This window comes from Borostomias antarcticus, assembly GCF_949987555.1.
Source record: "Borostomias antarcticus genome assembly, chromosome: 11".
In the NCBI taxonomy this organism is placed as follows: Eukaryota; Metazoa; Chordata; class Actinopteri; order Stomiiformes; family Stomiidae; genus Borostomias; species Borostomias antarcticus.
The window spans coordinates 22,608,513-22,628,134 of NC_140244.1; the positions used below are offsets into that span (position 1 = coordinate 22,608,513).

A 19,622-nucleotide genomic window follows, 5' to 3' on the forward strand; every position below is an offset into this window, starting at 1 on the left:
CAAAAAAACAGTTCATAATAAAAAACTACAGGCTAACGCAAGAGAAGGTGACTGCGATTCACGTAATATTAGCAGACTGCATGTGGCCTAACCTAACAATTATTCACTGATGCTAGGCTATGATTTCTATAAATTGTAGGCTATGGCCCAATATGATGACGTATATAGCCTGTGGATAGAGTTTCCAAAAACAATTAGGCTATATTATCTCACTCTAGAATAGGCAGGATCACAAGAATCACACGTGCACCATCATCTGGTGAAAGTGTGCAGTGCTAGCCTATGTGTGGTTTCGTTTTTGCTTCTCTGTGTAATGTCATTGTTAAGTTAAGACTGTAATTGTCAATTGAGGAATCTCCGTGAGACCTAGGATAAGAATATCTACACAAATGCCACTGGATTTCACACGGCAAATGAACATCACTGCATCACCCCCTCATAAGTTCATGTCGCACAGAATCCAAATAGGCTACTTTGAGGGCCCTAAAGGAGCAATATTTGAACCCTTCTTGAACCTGTCACTTACCATGTGTCCATCATGTCCGGAGTATCCCAGGCGTAGATTTTTTTTAGGAGCCCAAAGATGATGACGGTGGAAACTCAGAGGTCCTACCACTGAGACAGGCTGGAGTGGAGGGACGAGAGCCAGACAGCTTGTGCTCCTCACCAACATCACAGGCCCCTCTTCTGGATGGTGCGAGCCTTTGCTGATGATATAAAGTGGAAGACATCCTTATCCAGATGCCCTGGGCATTATACAATAGCTATCATGCTCCTGTCAAACCCTCTCAATTGTTCTACCCTAATGTTACTTCCCAATTGAAATCTCAATGACAGCAACTGCTTGTAGAAATCTTCATTAATGCAGATGCCAGGAAACACATACATATATACATGCGAACCCTGTGCCTGCACAGTATAGAGCAGAAGAGGGCAGGGCTTTGTCACTGGAGTCTTAAGGTATTTCACGAGGCTTGCTGTCTCCCCATCACACTGTAGAATCTGTCTAGAAGTACTATATTGTATCAAGTATTCATATTGGTCTGCATCAAACTAATTTGATGCAAATTAGCAAATTGATGCTGTCATCAATTCAATAGAATGTCTCAGTGACCAATAATCAGACTCAGAAATTGTAGGCCTATTCCCCTTTGCTTTACAAACCACCTTAAGACCAGGATGATTGCATCTTTCCCACTTATTGATCTGAGCGCGAGCACTCAGGGCAGTTAGCTGAGATGGTTATGGTCTGATCTGGTGTCCTCTATGCTTCCGAATCACACTGATCTGGTGTCCAAATATGATGCAATCTCTATGTGTGGGGAGAAAGGGGTTACTTTGGATCACCATCTTAGACCTAGTCAGAATTTCTGTTCTTATGAAGTGAGGACTATTTTAATGACTACATTGAAAGGACTTGTCAGTCAACAATGTGCTGACAAAAACACAGCAATAGATGTGTATTAATGAAACTGAATTCATGATTAAATGTGATTTTCAATCCTATGGGATAAACTAATGAATATGCATTTTTAAAAGGCAACATATTTATACAGGCCCTTCCATTTTGTTTTAGTTAGCTCAGGGGTTTGAAAAGTGTGACCAGTAGATGATAGAGACAGTTGGTGCTTTGTGGATTTACCTAATCTGACTTTTTTTAATCACGGAAGACAGACTCATCTAATTTGTGAGGATGACATCCAGGCTGACAGAAGACAAGTGCTGATTGAACATCAAAATGCATTGCACTGTTTGTTTTTAATTTTTATTGGAGCAGATGATTATTTTTATTCCAACCGCCTGTATGAGTACACTGCTACTGTGATGACATACATCAGCTTCTGTGAGCTTCTGTGAGAATACCCATACGCATCAAGGTTAGCTAATACAATGACAAACCCTGGTTCACAGCCAAACTCAGACAACTAAGGATGGAAAAAGAGGAAGCTTGTGGGGACAGGGACCGGTTTAAAGAGGCCAAATACAAGTTTAGCGAGGCGGTGAGAGAGGCTTAACGACGGCATTGAGAAACTTCAACAGCGGTTCTCAGAAAACAACTCCTGGCCTCTGGAAGGGCCTCAGACAGATCACCAGCTATAAACCTAAAGCCCCCCCCACCCCACTAACGACGTGTGCCTGGTCAGTGACCTGAATGAGTTCAAGTGTCGATCTGAAAGACATCATGGGATAGTCCTGACACCATCACCTGTGACTCCATCCAACAGCTCCGGACCCCCAGTCTCCTCCCCCACTTCAGCAGGGGCCCGGGCCGCGTCTACAAGTTTCGCAACCCAGTTTAGCGATAACACCATTGAGTTTAGGGTTAAGGAAGAACCTAACCCTAACCCTAACCCCTAACCCTAACCCTAACCCCTCACCCTACACCTAACCCTAACCCTAACCCTAACCTTAACCCTAAACCCGAAAAGTAATCTCGCGCCCGGGCCTCTCCACAACTGCCCACCTCCCAGGCCCCTCCCCCTCTACCATTACGCTGCACATCTTCCATGCTCAGGCTCCCTTCACAAGCTTTAAATAGCTTCCTGGGAGACCTGGCACACACACAATCATAGACTTATTACTAATGACAATCGCTGCTGCTGCTGATTGCTACAATTGATGATGACGATGATGTGAATGATTATGATGATGATATGACTTGTGTGTGTGAATAAAATTTGAAATTTGAAATAATGACAACTCTTCTCATCCTGGAGAGGGACGTTAATAAAATCCCCGCAATGTAGCTGGACCAGTCCCTCCCACCATCCTGAAGCACCGTGCCGATCAGCTGTCTCCAATGTTCACAAATGTAACACCTCACTGGAGACATGCCGTGTTCCAGCTTGCTTCAAGACCTCTACCATCATCCCCCGTCCTCCAAAAAACAAGGATCGTAGGTCTTACTGACTACACACACGTCGCCCTGACCTCTGTGGTAATGAAGTCTTTTGAGCGCCTTGTACTCTTCCGCCTCAAAACCATCACTGACCCACTCCTGACACCCTACAGTTCACCTATAGAGCCAACAGGTCTGTGGATGATGCAGTGAACATGGCCCTCTACTTCATCCTCCAGCACCTTGATTCTGCAGGAACCTACACCAGGACTTCAGCTCCTACTTTAATACCATCCTCCTGGCTCTGCTGCAGGAAAAGCTCTCTCAGCTGCACGTGCCTGACTCCACCTGCAAGTGGATCACCGACTTCCTGTCTGACAGGAAGCAGCACGTGGAGCTGAGGAAACACGTCTCTGACTCCTGGACCATCAGTCCTGGTTCCCTTCGAGGCTGTGTCCATTCCTCTCTACTCTTCTCCCTGCATACAAACAGCTGCACCTCCAGTCATCAGTCAGTCAAGCTGCTGGAGTTTGCTGATGACACCATCTTCATTGGGCTCATCTCTGGTGAGGATGAGTCCACCTACAAGTGGGAGATTGACCAACTGAGGTCCTCCTGCTGCGGCCAAAATAATCTGGAGCTCAACGCTCTAGAGACAGTGGAGATGGTTGTGGACTCAGCCCCACCCTAGCCTCATCAGCTTGGGGGACTCCCCAGTCGACACTGTGGGGTCCTTCCGCTTCCTGGGCTCCATCATCACCCAGGACCTCAAGTGGAAGCCAAACATCAGCTCCCTCACCAAGAAGGCACAGCAGTTCCTGACGCAGTTGAAGAAGTTCAACCTGGCCGCCGTCATCGAGTCCATCCTCACCTCCTCCTGGAGTCCTCCATCACCATCTGGTACGCTGCTGCCACTGCCATTGACATGAACAGACTGCAGTATATCATCCGCTCTGCGGAGAAGGTGATTGGCTGACTCTTGCCATCCCTCCAGGACCTGCTTGTCTCCAGGCCCTGAGTGGGCAGGAAAGATTGTGGCTGATCCCTCCCACCCTCGTCACAAACTCCAGCCAAAACCCCATTGACACTGTTTTATTTTTTACATTATTGTACATTGCATTGTATAGTAGCCTACTTATTGCTATTTCGTTATTTCTGCACTGTCCTGTTTTGTCCTTTGTTTACTGTTATGCACCAACAGACCTTATGTATAAACATGCGCAACCTATTTGGCAATAAATCTGGTTCTGATTCTGGTTCTGAAAATCCACAAAGTGCTGTGCTCGAGTCTACTGTTGTAGTGGTTGAGTGAGGCGGGATATGTTTGCATTCTTGTTCACCGATTCGCCCAGACACGGAGGCGGTGTCCGGATTCTCTCGAGTAGCATAGGCCGTAGAAACAGGGCGTGCGCAAATGGTGCGTTGGCTTTTACTGGGTAGAGTGAATGTGAACGACACTCCTCCTGATTCTGAAACTCGTGTTCACACCGCATGTGCTGCGGAGAGAGGAGGCGTAAACAGCAAAGAATCACTTAACGGTAGCTAGGTAGCTAACTAAGGTAAGCGATGACTGTGTTAAAACTGCTGAAGATTGCACAGAGCTATTATTAAAGTCATTTCCTAGCGTGTAAAAGCCACCCGAAACTTGTGGCTTCAATGTTTTTAGGATTTCGCTGATGCCAGTGAACGGGTCTGGTTTGTGGCCTTGTAGCTAGCTAACGTTATCTGCGCGGGATTCGGGAACATCCCATATTCATATGTATTTGAAAAGAAACCGGTGAAAATGATGTCCACAAATAAGTCATATAATACACTACTTACGAATGTTAAGTGTAAAAGAGGTTGATGACATAACTAAATTGCAGACTTTGAATGGCCGTCCACGCGGCCTGTAGGTACTTCCACTGTGAGCTAGCCCGTAGCTTGCTAGCCCGTAGCCTGCTAGCCCGTAGCTTGCTAGCCCGTAGCTTGCTAGCCCGTAGCTTGCTAGCTAACCTAACTGTTGGGTTGGTAGAGCAGCTGTACCGCTGCCTCAACGTGACCGGGCCAAAAAGCCTGCGCGAACATTTTGTCTTTTCGAAATAGCAACCAATTATTTTCATTTTTATGAATGGAACGGAATTCAGGAAGTATAGCCCGGGTCGTCTCACCTGCGTTACGTAAAGAGAAGGACGGCGGTCCACGACGAGGAGGAACTTGTGTCTAGACATGACACATGTGTTGCACCGCTAGCTTACTAGCCACGCTAGAGACGGGCCTTGTTTAGCCCACATGCGACCGTGTCTTAGTTGCGATCTTGGTTAACTAACGTTAGCTGGTGATATTTTTAGTAGCCTAACTTGCCAGCTGTTATCTCGTCTTTCTCGAGTCTCGGTTTGCAGAGGTAGCTTGACTAGCTAACTTAAGTCCATTTAAATACAATAAGGGTTGAGACAAAGTTGGCCCGCTTACGGCAGCTAACTTACTGAATTGCTATGATTGCTGCTAGCCTGGTAGCTCAATATGTTGCGGTGTGCCATTCACTTAGCATGCTAGCTTGCAACCATCATTAGGTAACGTTAGCGTAGATGGCTAACGTTAGCTGCTTGGTTATTTATTAATCTGGCAACATGTTTACCTGACTTGCTGTCTTTGGCACCGTCAGCAAACACTTTTGGGAAGTTTGGACAGAGGAGAAGCGCCATGATGATTTCACTGGGAAGTTTGTGTAAGTTAGAAGTAGCTAGTGTTTGTCGGGCTATTTACAAAGGCAATGTAGAATAGAAAATTAACTTGCCTAGCCGTAGCCAGTAAAGTGAATTGTAGCTTGAGTAGTTCGATCCTTTGTAGATGAGTAGCTTTATACTCCCATAGTGTACATCCGATTACTCGTGCTGGTAACTCATTAGTTGATTTTGACTTGATGGACTAGTTCCTTCTTTAAGATTGACACTCCATAGTTGTCAGTTAAGTGTCAGTTAACATTCAATTGGTGTCTAAAACTACTGATTGGGTAATGCTTTTTTGATTAGATCAGCCCAACTGTGTCTCGCCCATGATATTTAACTCTGAACACAATGCTTCTTCCCTGTTAAAGATCACTTTAATTCTTCCCCATTTGTCCATAGATAATGGACATGAACAACAGTGGCGCCGGGGACTGCTTTGGATGTGGCCGTTCTGGACATTGGTTCAAGAACTGTCCTAATGCTGGACGTGGGCGTGGCAGGGGCCGCGGGCGTGGAAAGGGTACTAGATGTTTTTTCGGGGCCCTACCCCTTCCTTATGAACACTAAACTGTAAAACGTATATCAAGTAAGGGTGTGTAGGTCCAAGGAGTTGCAAGATATTACACAGTGCCATACCTTTTCTGTTGGGTCAAATACATATGTCACAATTTCAATCTTAATTGAATGGCAACTAGACTGTGAAATCTATTTTCCCATTAATGTTTTAACAGACCAGATCTGCTACCGGTGTGGAGAGCAAGGCCACATGGCTCGGGACTGTGAACAGAGCGAAGATGGTGAGAATGTGACATGCAAGACATTCAGACAGTGAAACATGCAATTGGTTTAATGCCAACAACTACAATGTAACAGCCATCTCATTACCCTCAGTGACACGAACGTGGTAGGGCTAAGCACATGCCAAGGGTCTGTCTTCACAAGACCGTGGTCATGCACAAACCTGAAAATACAGACATGATGAATACGGATGTTTAGAGTTTTAAGATTATGCCTTTAATTCTCCTGCCCTTTAGCGTGCTACAACTGCCATAGGACGGGCCACATCTCTCGGGACTGTAAGGAGCCTAAGAAGGAGAGGGACCAGGCGTGCTACACCTGTGGCAAGTCCGGCCACGTGGCCCGCGACTGTGACCATGCCAACGAGCAGAAGTGCTACTCTTGCGGTGGCTTTGGCCACATCCAGAAAGTCTGTGATAAAGTCAAATGTTACAGGTAAGCTTTAATGGCCCATTACCTCCAGGTTATTTAACAGACATGATGGTAACCTTTGCATGCATGGAAATGTTAAGTAAAAAAATAAAATAAATTGTGTGTCGGTCTGATGAACTTTTGTAAGAACTGCTGGTAAAAAAAAAAAAAAAAAAGAAGTATCCTCAGCTGTTCTTGTGCCCTGGGGTCAGCTGTTGCTTAGTCTCGCGAGCCAGATGAGTCGACTTCCGGCCCAGACTGTCAACTACGTCTGGTATTCAGATGCAGAAATTGTTGAACGAAGTTTGTAAAAAAATAAAAAAAAATAAAGGGGGCGCATATCCTGTCAAAATTCCGTAGAGAGTAGTAGACAGTCCGGACCAGAAGTGATGAGTTTTTATTATTTTATTATTATTATTATTTATTTTAAGAACTTCCTTTTACAAATTCTAAGCGCCTGAAGTCCAGACTCTCCCGTAGAGTCTGGCTCCGAGACTAGCTGTCGCTTGGTCTGACGGACAGACATCTAAACAAGTTCTCTCTCTTCTCGCTCCCCCCCAGGTGTGGAGAGACTGGTCATGTTGCTGTGCACTGCAGCAAATCCAATGATATCAACTGCTACAACTGTGGCAAGACCGGCCACCTGGCAAAAGAATGCCCCATTGAAGCCACCGCATAATCAGTGCCCTTTGTTGCCCCTCCTTTTTTCGGATTGATGGTTGGTTGTATTATTTTCTCTGAATCCTCTTCACTGGCCAAAGGTTGGCAGACAGAGGCTAGTCCCAGGCCAGTGAGCCTCTCGACACGTTATATGAGGAAAGGGGTGAAAAATCTTTATGCATTCAATACAAAAATGTTTGTTTAGTTTGGTAGTGGTGTTAATGTATAATGCTTTGTTAAAGAACCCCCTTTCCAAGCCACTGGTGATCAGAGATGAATTAATGGGACTAAATCTATGGGATCTATCAGACCTCTGGGCTTGTGGAAGCGAGTCTCAGTAAAATGAGCAGTAAGAAGGGAGTAAATGGAAACCTGAACTTCCATGTATGGCTATTTTGGTTTGTTTTAGTGGGATTACATAGAGTTGGCCAAGAGAGCAGTTCACACCATGATGCATCTGGGCCCTACAAGCAGCTAAGTGGGCGATAACATAAGCTACATGTTATATTGATAAAGAAGTACAATTTTGGAGGAATTAAAAGAATCTTAAGTTCTTTTATTTGAAAAAAAAAAAAAAAAAAGGTAATCTGTTTACAATTTAAAGGAGTATCTGTAATTAGTCCAAGGTAGATGTTAACTGAAAACAATTTGTTAACTTCTGCCTTGGAGGAAATTAGCATCAAGAAATGGCATCGGATCAGCAGAATTAGCAGTCATTTGGGAATGGAGAATGTTTTCAGAAATCAAATGTTATTTTTGTACAATATCACTTAGACTACTGTAAAAATACCATTTGCTTGTACTCAGTTTATAAGTCGGAAGGAAAATGCAACATAGTTCATAGAAATGTAATTTTAAACTGTCAATAAAGCTGGAGGAGCACGGGGTGGAGCTTGTCATGTCTTTGAATCTCTCGATATAGCTACCAACATTGTCCTGATTGGTCTTAACGTCCTCTAGCCTCCTGTGTTTCTGTGTCTGAAGTTCACATTCACTGTTCCTCGAACAATCAATGAAAGAACGAGTTGGTGTGCTTTTCGTCCAATTAGTTGTATCCTAAAAATCAGCAAGTTGTGCCAAACATCACCTCTAACCTATTGGTTCAGATTCCCCTCTGGTGGCACTTGGAGGGTAAATTTAGCTCGATTGTGTAAAGATACTCGTCTTGTGCTTCAGCTCTGGTGGTCAACGTACGCCTGTCTTTTCTAAAGATTGCAGGGATAAAATGATAGGATCCATACTGCATCCGTCCATGACTCCATTTGACTTTATATTAATTAATTACTTGGATATACAGAACATCCAAAAATATAACCGATACAACAGACAAGCATGCATGTTAAGTAGGCTAGGCAAGATATGTCCTCGCGCGGTATTGCAGTGTCCACCTGATGTTCAAAATGGCAGCGGGCGCAGCAGCTGCAGTGCAGTCACGATCTCCCACCCCCTTCTGAGAAGAACCTCCCACTGCTCATATGTCGTCATCTAGCCTTTCCCAGAGAGAAAATTGATGGGGTGGAAAAAAAAGGACGAAAAACAAGTCCGACCAAACGGCTCAGGCACAGCCGGCTCCTTTATCTGGGGCTCTTTGTTTTAAAGTTTATTTTGTATTTTTCCGATACCCCGGTATAGCAAAAAAGGAGATGAAGGGACTCCTGCCTTTTTACCGGGGTCTTTTTACCCTGAGTAACCGACTAGCCAGACAAAAGGCTGGATTTGCCGGTTCTCAGTGCGGGTTTTGCGGAACCGTGTCAGATAGCAAGGTACGATTCGAACTACAGCTGTGGATTCCTCTGTCAGTTGATACATTGTTGCCTTACCTTGTGTCAATTGAACCGATACACTGTTAATGGAAGATTTCCGTATTAGGAAATGAACATTTCATTAATCGGTGATCTTCAGAAATGTTGCTATATCACATTTGACCACCGTCAAACGAGGACAACAAATCTTTAGGGAGCAAATTTTCACCGATCGGTTCTGAGTTGAATAAAGTATGGCTTTCAGATCATTGTGCATACAAGCAGTGGCCCCAAATCAAGTTATCCACCATGTTTATTTCAAGTCCAGATGCTTGTTGCCCCAATGATGCTCATCAGGTAGCTGCCACCTAGTCATCAATATTGCAGACCTTTTTGCTGCATCACCATCTACCTTAATAATGTGGAAACGTGCCCTTTGAATTGGTGAATACATCTTATAAGCGTGACTCACAGGGTAATCCCTTTTTGCCATGAATAGACTTGGGGATGGTTGATTATTATACATTGTTTGTTGTATAGGCTAGTTACCATACATTTCCCAATGTTAATCCTAATAACTAATTATCATTTTAGTATAATTATTTGTCATTGCTCTTAATAAATTGTAACAGCATATGCAGAAAATAACATGAAAGTTTCTCTTTTTGATTGTCACTGGTCACTTCTTTCTTGTCCACAGCCACAGCCAGGCTTTGGCCTGCTGTTCGACATCGATGGTGTGCTCGTTCGAGGAAAAACGCCCATCCCTGCCGCAAAAAAAGCGTTCCAAAAACTGGTGAACTCTCAGGGACAATTTGTGGTACCGGTTGTGTTCGTCACGAACGCAGGGAACTGTCTCCGACAAACTAAAGCGGACCAGCTCTCTCACATCCTGGGAGTGCCTGTAGGTTTCTCTCATGTGATCACACAGATCTCATCTACAGTGTTGAGCCTTAAACTACATGACTGATGAGTTTGATTCTGTGTGTTGTCAGATCACCCAGGACCAGGTCATGATGTCCCACAGTCCACTGAGGATGTTCAAGAAGTACCAAGAGAAGTGTGTTCTCGTGTCGGGACAAGGGCCGGTCCTTGACATCGCCAAAAAGTATCCCTTTACGCTGTGATATCTCTTATGATGAACTTCATGATGACTGTAATGACTGACATTATCACATGACTTGAATATCCTTAACATGAACCACTAAGCCTGGGCTTTCAGAAAGTGGTTGGGATTGACATGCTGAGAGAGGCCTTCCCTCTGCTGGACATGGTGGACCACAACAGGCGGCCTAAACTGCCGGTGAGTTTCAGAGGAGGAGTAGCACATTGAATTTACCTTAAATTAAATTAAAAAATGGAACAGGTGAACATTTATTGTAATACAACAATACAAAACACTACTCTATTCCTTTTAGTCCACTCCAATTGCCAACCTTCCAAAAGTAGAAGGTAAGCACGTCAGTCGACACCTGTCTGCTTGGTTGTGATTAAGTATATATATATATCTTTTTTAATTCAGAGATATGCTGGTTAATCAGGATTTATCCTTTAATTCCTTTCCTGCTACAGCTGTGATTCTTTTCGGCGAGCCCATTCGATGGGAGACTCACCTGCAGCTGATCATCGACGTCCTGCTGACCGACGGGAACCTGAGCAGCGCCCATCGGTCCCAGAACCTGCACCACATCCCCGTGCTGGCCTGCAACATGGACCTCATGTGGATGGCCGAGGCCCAGTCTCCACGGTAACCAAACAATGGGCTCAACGCCGTCATAGAAATCGTTTGAAAGGAACAATCGAAGCGAGAGGACGTTTCCTTTCACCGTCGGATTCATTCATACCGTCAAACCAAACGTCCGTCTAATACAGTTTGACTGACTTGGCTGTTGGATGAATGGTCCTGCTTACTCATGTCAGGGTTCTTTTTTTGTGTCTCTGTTGTCTTGAATGCAGGTTTGGTCATGGGACGTTCATGGTGTGCTTAGAGAACATCTATAAGAAGATCACAGGTAAAGAGGTGAAGTACGAGGCCCTGATGGGGAAGCCCAGTGAACTGACCTACCACTTTGCAGAGTACCTGATCAGACGCCAGGCTGAGGAGAGCCAGTGGAGACTACCCATCACCTCCCTCTACGCTATTGGGTAGGTTGGACGTTGCGTTACATGAGTTGAGGCCATTCCCAAGCAGCATGATGGTATTGAGAGGGTGGGTTTAACAGCTAGCCTGTTAGTGAAGAACGTTTTCAAAGCTAATGAATGGATTAATGCATAATGAGAACGATAATGCTGTGATGTATGTATTGGCGTGACTGTTTCCTTTTCCTCCTACTCCTCCCTCCATCATCCTCTCCGGTCCACAGAGACAACCTCATGACCGACATCTACGGCGCCAACCTCTACAATCGCTACCTGGAGGAGCGGACGGCCAGGAAGAAGTCTAAAGCCGTAGCCAAGATGGCGGCCGCCACGGGCTCCAGCGCAGCCCTGCCCGAGGAGGAGGCGGCGTACAACGCCTGGGAGAGCGAGCTGGCGCCCCCGTCCGCCACCTCCTGCAAGTCCGTCCTGGTGTGCACGGGGGTGTACAACCCCCACACAGAGGCGCTCGCCGGCGCCAGCCAGTGCATTAAGGAGACCGTGTTCCACGGGCATCGCGACTTCCGCTTCGACCCGGGGCTGGTGGAGCCCAGCCACATCGTGCAGGACGTGGCCGACGCCGTGGAGCTCATCTTTGAGCAGGAGGGGCTCATGCCTCAGTAGCCCCAGATGAGGCGTGTTGGGAGAGGGGGGCGGCAAGAAGAGTAGTATTAGTGGGGGGAGTTCCTCACAGGGAAAGACCACTTTCATTGAGTTACTGTGGCCAGTGTGGTTTTCCAACATGTCAGGGCATTGAAGGAACTTCATTGAGTTCTTTTTTTTGTTTTTTATCATAACATTGTAAACCTCTCGACGGCTGAGACTGAACAGTTATGTTGTTTTACAGTATAAAGGTTCTTTATCAATTCAAGTTTAGCACAACTACCTGCTTTTAAGCCATGGCAGATTGCTTTTAATGAATGCCTTATTTTGTTAGGAGTGTTACAATGTTTTAAACGGTTAGTACAGATTGTGCAGTCATCTATATTTATTACAAATATAAGTTACTGGTCCATCTTATTCATACTGTATGGTTTACATTAAGTTCTAAAGGTGACCATATTTGTTTTCCTTTTGATCATTATGTATTTTACTTGTTACTTCTATGCATGAATTTCATTAGATTGAATATTGCACTGAGAGAACACCCATTTCTTATTTAGGGTGTGGTATGGTCCTTCCAAAGTGCTGTATACATTATGTCTATCTATGTATGTAACCATTGAACCTGCATTTGCACAGAACAAAATTATTCATTGTCATTTAATGTTACCATATCTTGCCGGGTTTGTAAACCCTAGCTGTTAATGTTTCATTCTTGTTGTATGCATACATTTTGAGTGCATAAGTAAAGACTGTAACTAGCCATTTATATTTATATGAAAGGCAAAAGCTATTTTTTCATTGGTTGATTACTATGTATTTCAGTTAATATGTCATGTTTTTGGAGAAGTCAATATTGCTTAGAATGAGCATAATCCTTTACATCCACACAAATAATTACATTGCAAAATAAAGCCTGGGTGTGAACTGTTTGTGGTATTTTCTTATTACGTATACCATCTTTTACCATTTTATTAGAGACAACAAAACTGAGAAACAATAATCTAGGCAACAACAAAATAACAACTAAGAATCATGTTAACTGTTCCAAAGCATGGATGACCCCATAGTGGTCCACTAAACTGTTAAAATTCCAGAAACAGCGACATATACTAGTTCTTTGAAATGAACATACTCCTTCACCAGCCATGCCAGGCTGTAATCCCTAACCACACCTTGGCAAGGTGTCCAGTACCTGCGGCAGAAACTCCATGTTGATCAGGGATCTCCAGTTAAAATGTCCAGGTTGTAAGGTTCTCAGTGTTCCCTCTGACCTGCTTCACTAGAGCGTCTTCCTGGTTTTGAGTCTGAGCGAGCGCGGGGACTCTGCCTCCACGCCTGTGTGTCTTTCACTAATGTCCAGAATGAAGGCGGAGCGTTTGGCCAGTCTCAGCCCCCACAGAAGCAGGCTGATGAGGCCACAGACCATCAGCCCCACCAGGCTGTTGTACGGTCCTTCGGCACACATGCGCTGGCCGCATGAGGAGAAGTGGGCGTCGCTGAGAGCAGCGATGGCCGTGTCCGCCACGGCGCTGGGGCTGGCGCAGGTGGGCACCCCGGACACGATGTCTTTGTTCTTCCGCAGCCACGCCCTCAGGTACTGGATCCCGCAGTCACAGTGGAAGGGGTTCCCAGACAGGGTGACCCTCCTCAGGCCACCCAGACTGTCAAAGTGCCCCGGGGGCACCGTGGTGAGCTGGTTGTTCTGGAGGTGGAGCTCAGTCGTGTCTGCGGGTAGAGGAGGCACCTCCTTGAGGCCGAGGGAGCCGCAGTTGACCTGGAGCCCTGCAGACTGGATTGCTGAACAGTGGCAGGCCTCGGGGGCAGGCTGTTCATTGGACGTAGCCAGCAGGAGGAAGAGGATGGCTAGCCCTGAACCAGAGAGCATCCTGAAGGAAGATGTATCACAATCCTGAACACTTTTGTATACCAAATACCACTGGTGTTCAGTATGTATCACAATGAGAGTTACACTAATAAGCATTAAAAACAAAAAGACAACCTGAACACTAGTGTTTACATTTCAAGAAAATGTGTTGTAATTGCTGTTACACAGGTATACAGCCCAAGAACAGTGTAACCATACTTAGGCTAATGGTTTATGCTTCCTTTATGTGTTTCCTTGGGAAATTGGTAAGCCTAACACGGCGTATTCGAGGCTTACCTCTTAGTGTTAAGCCAGTGTTAACACCCACCTCTCAGTATCAAGCCAACATGGAAAGTAACGCATGTAGTTCCACTCATCCTTGCCTTACATTGGCTCTGTCAATCCATCATCATCCACAGGTCTTCAGCAGGGTCTCCGTCATCATCCACAGGTCTTCAGCAGGGTCTCCGTCATCATCCACAGGTCTTCAGCAGGGTCTCCGTCATCATCCACAGGTCTTCAGCAGGGTACTTCCAGACGTACGGTCCTTACAGCCCTTACATAACACCAATGTTAGGTAGTATACAGGAACCGCCAAACTAGCAAGGTTTGTGGTCATGTGACCTCAGAAAACCACCCCTGTTAGGAGAAGATAAGCAGTTATCTACCGAAGGTTGTGGTAGAGGCCTATGGATGAGTTTTTACGTGGCACCAGTAGTGTAGCCAAGGAGAGTACGGAGTATAACCACTTCTTCATCTGCAGACACACAGTGTACCTATTTATTATCCGCCACTGATGTCAAAACTGAAGTTTCAGAATATTTTCTGTTATAGTAGGTCTACTCATGTCTTCAGTCAAGATTACACTACTGTGTGGCACTGCTATCGTGTAGCCTACATATGACCATGTATGATATCCTCTTATGTACCTATCTACATGTAGGATTCTACATCGGCATATTAGGGCCTTCAATCAGGGCCATTGTAGGTGATTTTTATGTTTTCACAGCGACCGACCTAATATTGTAGCCATCACCAACAATGGCCTTAACACACATTTGCAGTATACAGAATGCCACTTCGCCACAAGGGGGTGTAATAATACAATTTCATAGCGACGTCAATGATTCTGTGCATAGCCTACCTCTAGAGCAAAGGGGCCCAAATTCCATCAGGTGTAAATTAGGGGGGCTCTGGATAGTTTGGGAACCCCTGCTCTAGTGGAGATGTTATAGACTCAAAGGTATTAGCCAAGATGGCCGTCAGATCCTATAGGCCTTGTCCTCAATCAAGACCATTATATGAAGCTAAAACACAAACGTGCACATTATGGTAAATCAAATTAAGACAACCAGGTGAATACCATAAGTCATATATTTGTTTATTTTGCGTTCTCAACATTGTCACAGTTGAAGTTTTACAATAAACTTACTGACTCACTACTCACTGTACAAACAGAATGCACATTGAAATGAGGCCACTCTTGTTATTCCCTTTTCTTGTGTCTCGCGCCTAACAGAACAGCTTGCAGCATGGGATGAATATGTGTGTGTGTCTATGTTTGAGTGAGTGGATGTAAGAGGCAGTGAACGTTATAACAGTCTGTCTTTTGAAATCCACCTTGTATGACAGTTCACTACAGTTGGAGGCAGAGAGACAAGCGATATGTTCATAATCAGGACTCCTCATGGGCGTACACCCTGATCCAGACGGCTGATACCAGTATAGAGAAACGATCATATAAACACTATGTACAGTTTCTTTACTCTCTCTCTTGGTCCCTTCTTGTCTTCGTAGAGATAAACCCTCCTTCCAAGAAACCCAGTCTCCTATTTACACGACAGCCCTCCGCTAACTGCCGGGGGCGCAGCCATGTTTATGCCTGTTCTTCATACAAATGGCTACGTAGATGAGATGCATGCTGCTCAGCTCCAACAACAATCAGCTTAACATGAAACAGCAAGAGAAGGTCAACATCAGAAGATCATCAAAATCAATCTAAGCCAAAAGGAGGTCAAAACTTTACAGGCTGATTTTCCAGGTCAGCTCACAGTGAAAAGGAGACAGGATGCGTCGGACCCATGCAGTGCATTGTGGGGGTATCTTCTCACACTACGTAGATGACGGTGGACATTTGAAGCACAACAACATACTGTATTTCAACATAAACCTATACACTTCATCTTTACATTGGCCGAAAAAAAATCAGTTATAAAAGAAATATGAAATCAATAGAAAGACACATTCGATGTTCCAGATTAGATATATTCATCTGTCAGAATGTCCTTATTTGTTATAATAGCATTTGTCTAACATGAGCAGAAATTAGTGTAAGTCTGACTTATGGTTTTCTTAGTGAATGTTAAAATACATTTACACCCTGATATTGGGACAAACAATTGACTTTCACTAATTTTCACGCTATAATAGACTCTTATTTGTAGAATGTAGAAAGTTATTATTCTTTACATATACCCATTTCCTTTGTTCTGTTTGCATTTCTATGCTGTATATTATATCTGCATTTCCTGAAAAGTGAAACGTTCTTTTATGTGCTTATCCAGCAAAATATTTCTGTTCTGCCCAGAGGGAAGCATATTCCTTTATTAAAATATATACACACATTCCTTTTATCCACTGTGAACTGTGTAAGTATTTATATATTCTGAAATGAAGAAAAAGATATTTTTCCCCTGAATCTCTTCCTGGACAACATGATAACAGAACCACATTTGCAGTACAAGTCTGCATTTCTGAATATGATTGCACTTTGACTCGCTATGGTAACACTGATTTGTTATACAATGTGCCGAGGATAGCCTCACATCAATAACATCACATGCAAAATCACTTCTTAGACATTCCACTGAACTCTGGGGCTGTTCTTCTCATGAGTACAGTCACACATTAAGCCACTGAAAAGAACGACAGGGGTCAAAAACGAATAAATAAATAATGACACAACATGAAAACAAAGAAAAAAACGGGAGGGACCCATTGCTTGCTCCGGATGTACAAAATCAGTACGGAGATATTGCACGTGATAAAAAGATGAAAAACAAATATACTTCTCTATTTACTTAAGAGCTGACTGTAAGTCACACACCTGGTCAGGTTCTGTAAAATAAAACAAAGATTTATAATAAATGACTCAAAAGTAAAGTTTTAGCCTACTAAACGTATTAGCCTACTGTTTGATTTGGTAGAGTCAAGAATGCAGCTGTTGCATATATGGATGGCACATAGATGTGTGTACTGCAGAAGGTCTTTAAACCAGACCTGAAAATACAGAGCACTGTGAGGACCAGCTGTAAGTCTAGAAAGGATGCAACTCAGAAACGGGTCAAGAGTTCAACAAAACACTACAATTGAACCCTTCCTCACTGTGAAGTGACCGCAGACTACAGCACCTCCCCCTCCCTTCATACAAGCTTCAGCAGTCACAGAGAGATCCATTCACCCAGCCAGCATATCAAGCAACATGCAAGTGGACTGTCATGACAGGAAACAACCATTCAGGGGTTTCCTCCATGTCAGCCCTGCTCTGGTGCTAGCAGATCCATATGCCCCAGCTGCATTCCAGAGTCTCACCATACGCCTTTTAAAAAGCAACAAACTCTGGAATAGATTATTATTGGCCAGACTGAAGGTGGGTTCTCTCCCTTTCAGATTTATCCTCCTGTTACCATAGAGTCAGTATAATACTGATAAAATTCATTTTCAATGATAATAATAATGGTTGTAAGTATAATCTTACAAAGTACTTAACGCACCGTATACTGTACATGAAGTCTTGACTAAATAGGTTATGCATTAGTAATTGGCACATTTATTTATGAGAGCAAGGAGACAACACATAAAGCTGTTACTATGGTAAATAGAGCACTAGAACTACTACGATTGAGACTGGCTACTCTGTCAGCCTGTCCTTCGGTCTAGTTAGTGTGGAATGGTTACGCCTAGCATGTTCACTACATGGATTCCTCAAAAGCCAACAACAAATAGCATTCTTAAAAACGAGGGTGGGGTTCGCAAACCTAAGAAAGCGGGTGTTGAAAGTAAGCCTCATCAGATAGACGGTGTGTAATATAAGATGCCGCGCTGACAGAAAGACCGGCTGGTCTCCTCTCTCAGGCCTCGCCCGGTTGGTCTCTCCTCCTGGTTACGCGAAGGAAGACGGGCTGTCGGAAGGGTGGAGGCGGAGGCGGAGGGCGGTCCGAGAGGACTCCCCCTCATCCCCCGCTGCCGTGTTGCGTGCGTGTGCGTGTGGGAGTTTGTGGAGAGCGTCTTCCTGTTCGAAGCGCTCCCCTGAGGCCCTGACGGAGGGGGGGGCTGTGCTCCGAGCGGCGAGCCTAGGCCCAGTGTGGAAGATTGCAGTCTTGTTTCCAACAGGTATAATGGGTGGGTGCAGGGGGGGGTCCGCCCCCAGCACAGCAGCAGTAGAACACAGTGGACAGGCCACAGACTCTTACCGTCTGTCCCTTTGGTGTAAGCAACTGTCCCTCCCTCAAGTCTCCTTTCCTCTCTCTCTCTCTCTTCTTTCTGTCTGTGAGGGAGAGGTCACACCACCGTGCTGATGCCGCTGTGTTTGGGTTTGGGCCCGCCGGGCGCCGAGCCCTGCTGCTGACCGTGGTGGTGAGGTGCATGCTGGGAGTGCGTGGCGTGGTGGGAGTGCTGGGCGTGGTGGCCGTGAGGCGCGTGCGCGGCGTAGCCCGGGTGCTGGTGGTACTGCGTGTGAGGCGGAGGGTGGTAGTGGTGGTGGTGGTGGTAGGGGGGCGGGTTCTGCTGGACCTGCTGGCAGTACGGGGAGTGGACGCCGTGGAGCGGCGGCGGTGGCGCCGAGTGGACGGCCTGCGCCGTGTGGTGCAGGTTGGCCGGGTGGGGCTTGTGGGAGATGAGGGTGGGGTGGCCGGGCGCGGGGAGGGGAGGGTGGCTCTGTGACGACGGCTTGCCCCGCTTGCCGCTGAAGAGGGACCCGATGATGGACGGGTTGGGGGCAGCGGCGGGGTGGCCGCGGGGCGGGCCCTCGCGAGGCGCCGTGGCTCTTCGCCGGGTGTGAGGGCTGCTAATGATGGACCCCTGCGGGAGAGAGGGACATGACAGTGGCTCTGTCAGTGCCTGTGATGGAACACCCCACACACTGCGCTAAAACCCCCCTACTGCACTATGGGTGTTTGGCCTAACACACTGGACCACTCAAGGAGGCGGTTCTCATAACCTGGATAGTCAAGGTAAACGGCAAGAAGCAAAATGTCACAGTGCATGCAAAAAAACAACAACAAAAAAACAAGTTGATCTTAGGATGGTGGACAGATACACAGACTATGAATGACAAAATCAGCTAAGAAGTGAAGAGACCAGCATTTCCAACTCTAAATGGTCAACTGCCACGAGGAGGATGTCTTAATTGTATCAATTTGAGTCTGTGTCTGCAGAACAAATGAAATATCAGTCTTAATGTATGTAGGCCTAAGCTGTATAAAAGAGAATAGAAATGTAGCTAACACATTGACATGTGTAAAAATGACACAATTTTCATATTAAATCACTGTCAATGTTGAACACCTTCCAAAACCTGCCAAGAGTCACACATGCAACTTGTTAAAATCAACAGAGCCAGAGAGTCCACATGCAGAGGAAGTGACAGGCAACCTCTCCATCCACATCGGGATAGCATTCCACTGACCGCGGCAGGTTAGCGCTAATAGGCAGCAGTGCTGAAGCTCTGGAGGGCACGTTTCACAAGAGTCCCGCACACACCCTGCTCTGGTTCCAAGTCCAAGCCAAGGCATGACTTATCGCAAACCTGAAGGAATCGTACGCTCTCTCTTTGGCACATGCTTCATCTAAAAGCTGGA

At 45.5% G+C, this 19,622-nt stretch overlaps 4 protein-coding genes across 7 annotated transcripts in view; 2 read left to right on the forward strand and 2 right to left on the reverse strand.

Annotated features, from left to right (window-relative positions):
• The first annotated feature begins 4,260 nt into the window (after positions 1 to 4,260).
• cnbpa (CCHC-type zinc finger, nucleic acid binding protein a) lies at positions 4,261 to 8,063 on the forward strand. The gene is made up of 5 exons (XM_084445534.1): positions 4,261 to 4,398; positions 5,947 to 6,067; positions 6,279 to 6,344; positions 6,582 to 6,780; positions 7,318 to 8,063. Exons 2-5 carry the CDS (start codon positions 5,950 to 5,952, stop codon positions 7,433 to 7,435), a joined length of 501 nt encoding a protein of 166 aa, XP_084301660.1. The 5' UTR covers positions 4,261 to 4,398; positions 5,947 to 5,949; the 3' UTR covers positions 7,436 to 8,063.
• Positions 8,064 to 8,455: 392 nt separating this feature from the next.
• On the forward strand, positions 8,456 to 12,808 carry LOC311314979 (haloacid dehalogenase-like hydrolase domain-containing 5). Its single transcript, XM_084445536.1, has 8 exons — positions 8,456 to 9,179; positions 9,859 to 10,062; positions 10,154 to 10,266; positions 10,368 to 10,461; positions 10,577 to 10,610; positions 10,731 to 10,905; positions 11,115 to 11,303; positions 11,522 to 12,808. The coding sequence occupies exons 1-8, from the start codon at positions 9,060 to 9,062 to the stop codon at positions 11,916 to 11,918; spliced, it is 1,326 nt and encodes a 441-aa protein (XP_084301662.1). The 5' UTR covers positions 8,456 to 9,059; the 3' UTR covers positions 11,919 to 12,808.
• A 371-nt stretch (positions 12,809 to 13,179) lies between these two features.
• Positions 13,180 to 13,785, reverse strand: gp9 (glycoprotein IX platelet; the record flags this gene model as incomplete). The annotated part of the gene is made up of 1 exon (XM_084446173.1): positions 13,180 to 13,785. One exon carries the CDS (start codon positions 13,783 to 13,785, stop codon positions 13,180 to 13,182), a length of 606 nt encoding a protein of 201 aa, XP_084302299.1.
• Positions 13,786 to 15,158: 1,373 nt separating this feature from the next.
• iqsec1a (IQ motif and Sec7 domain ArfGEF 1a) overlaps positions 15,159 to 19,622 on the reverse strand; it is a 108,517-nt gene continuing 104,053 nt past the window's right edge. For 3 of the 4 annotated variants that reach the window (XM_084445518.1, XM_084445519.1, XM_084445520.1), the window contains one exon: positions 15,159 to 18,843. In XM_084445518.1, the coding sequence (XP_084301644.1) occupies positions 18,325 to 18,843 (519 nt within the window). In that variant the 3' untranslated portion in view covers positions 15,159 to 18,324. The remainder of the gene's footprint in view (positions 18,844 to 19,622) is intronic. The other variant, XM_084445521.1, reaches the window with a different exon arrangement.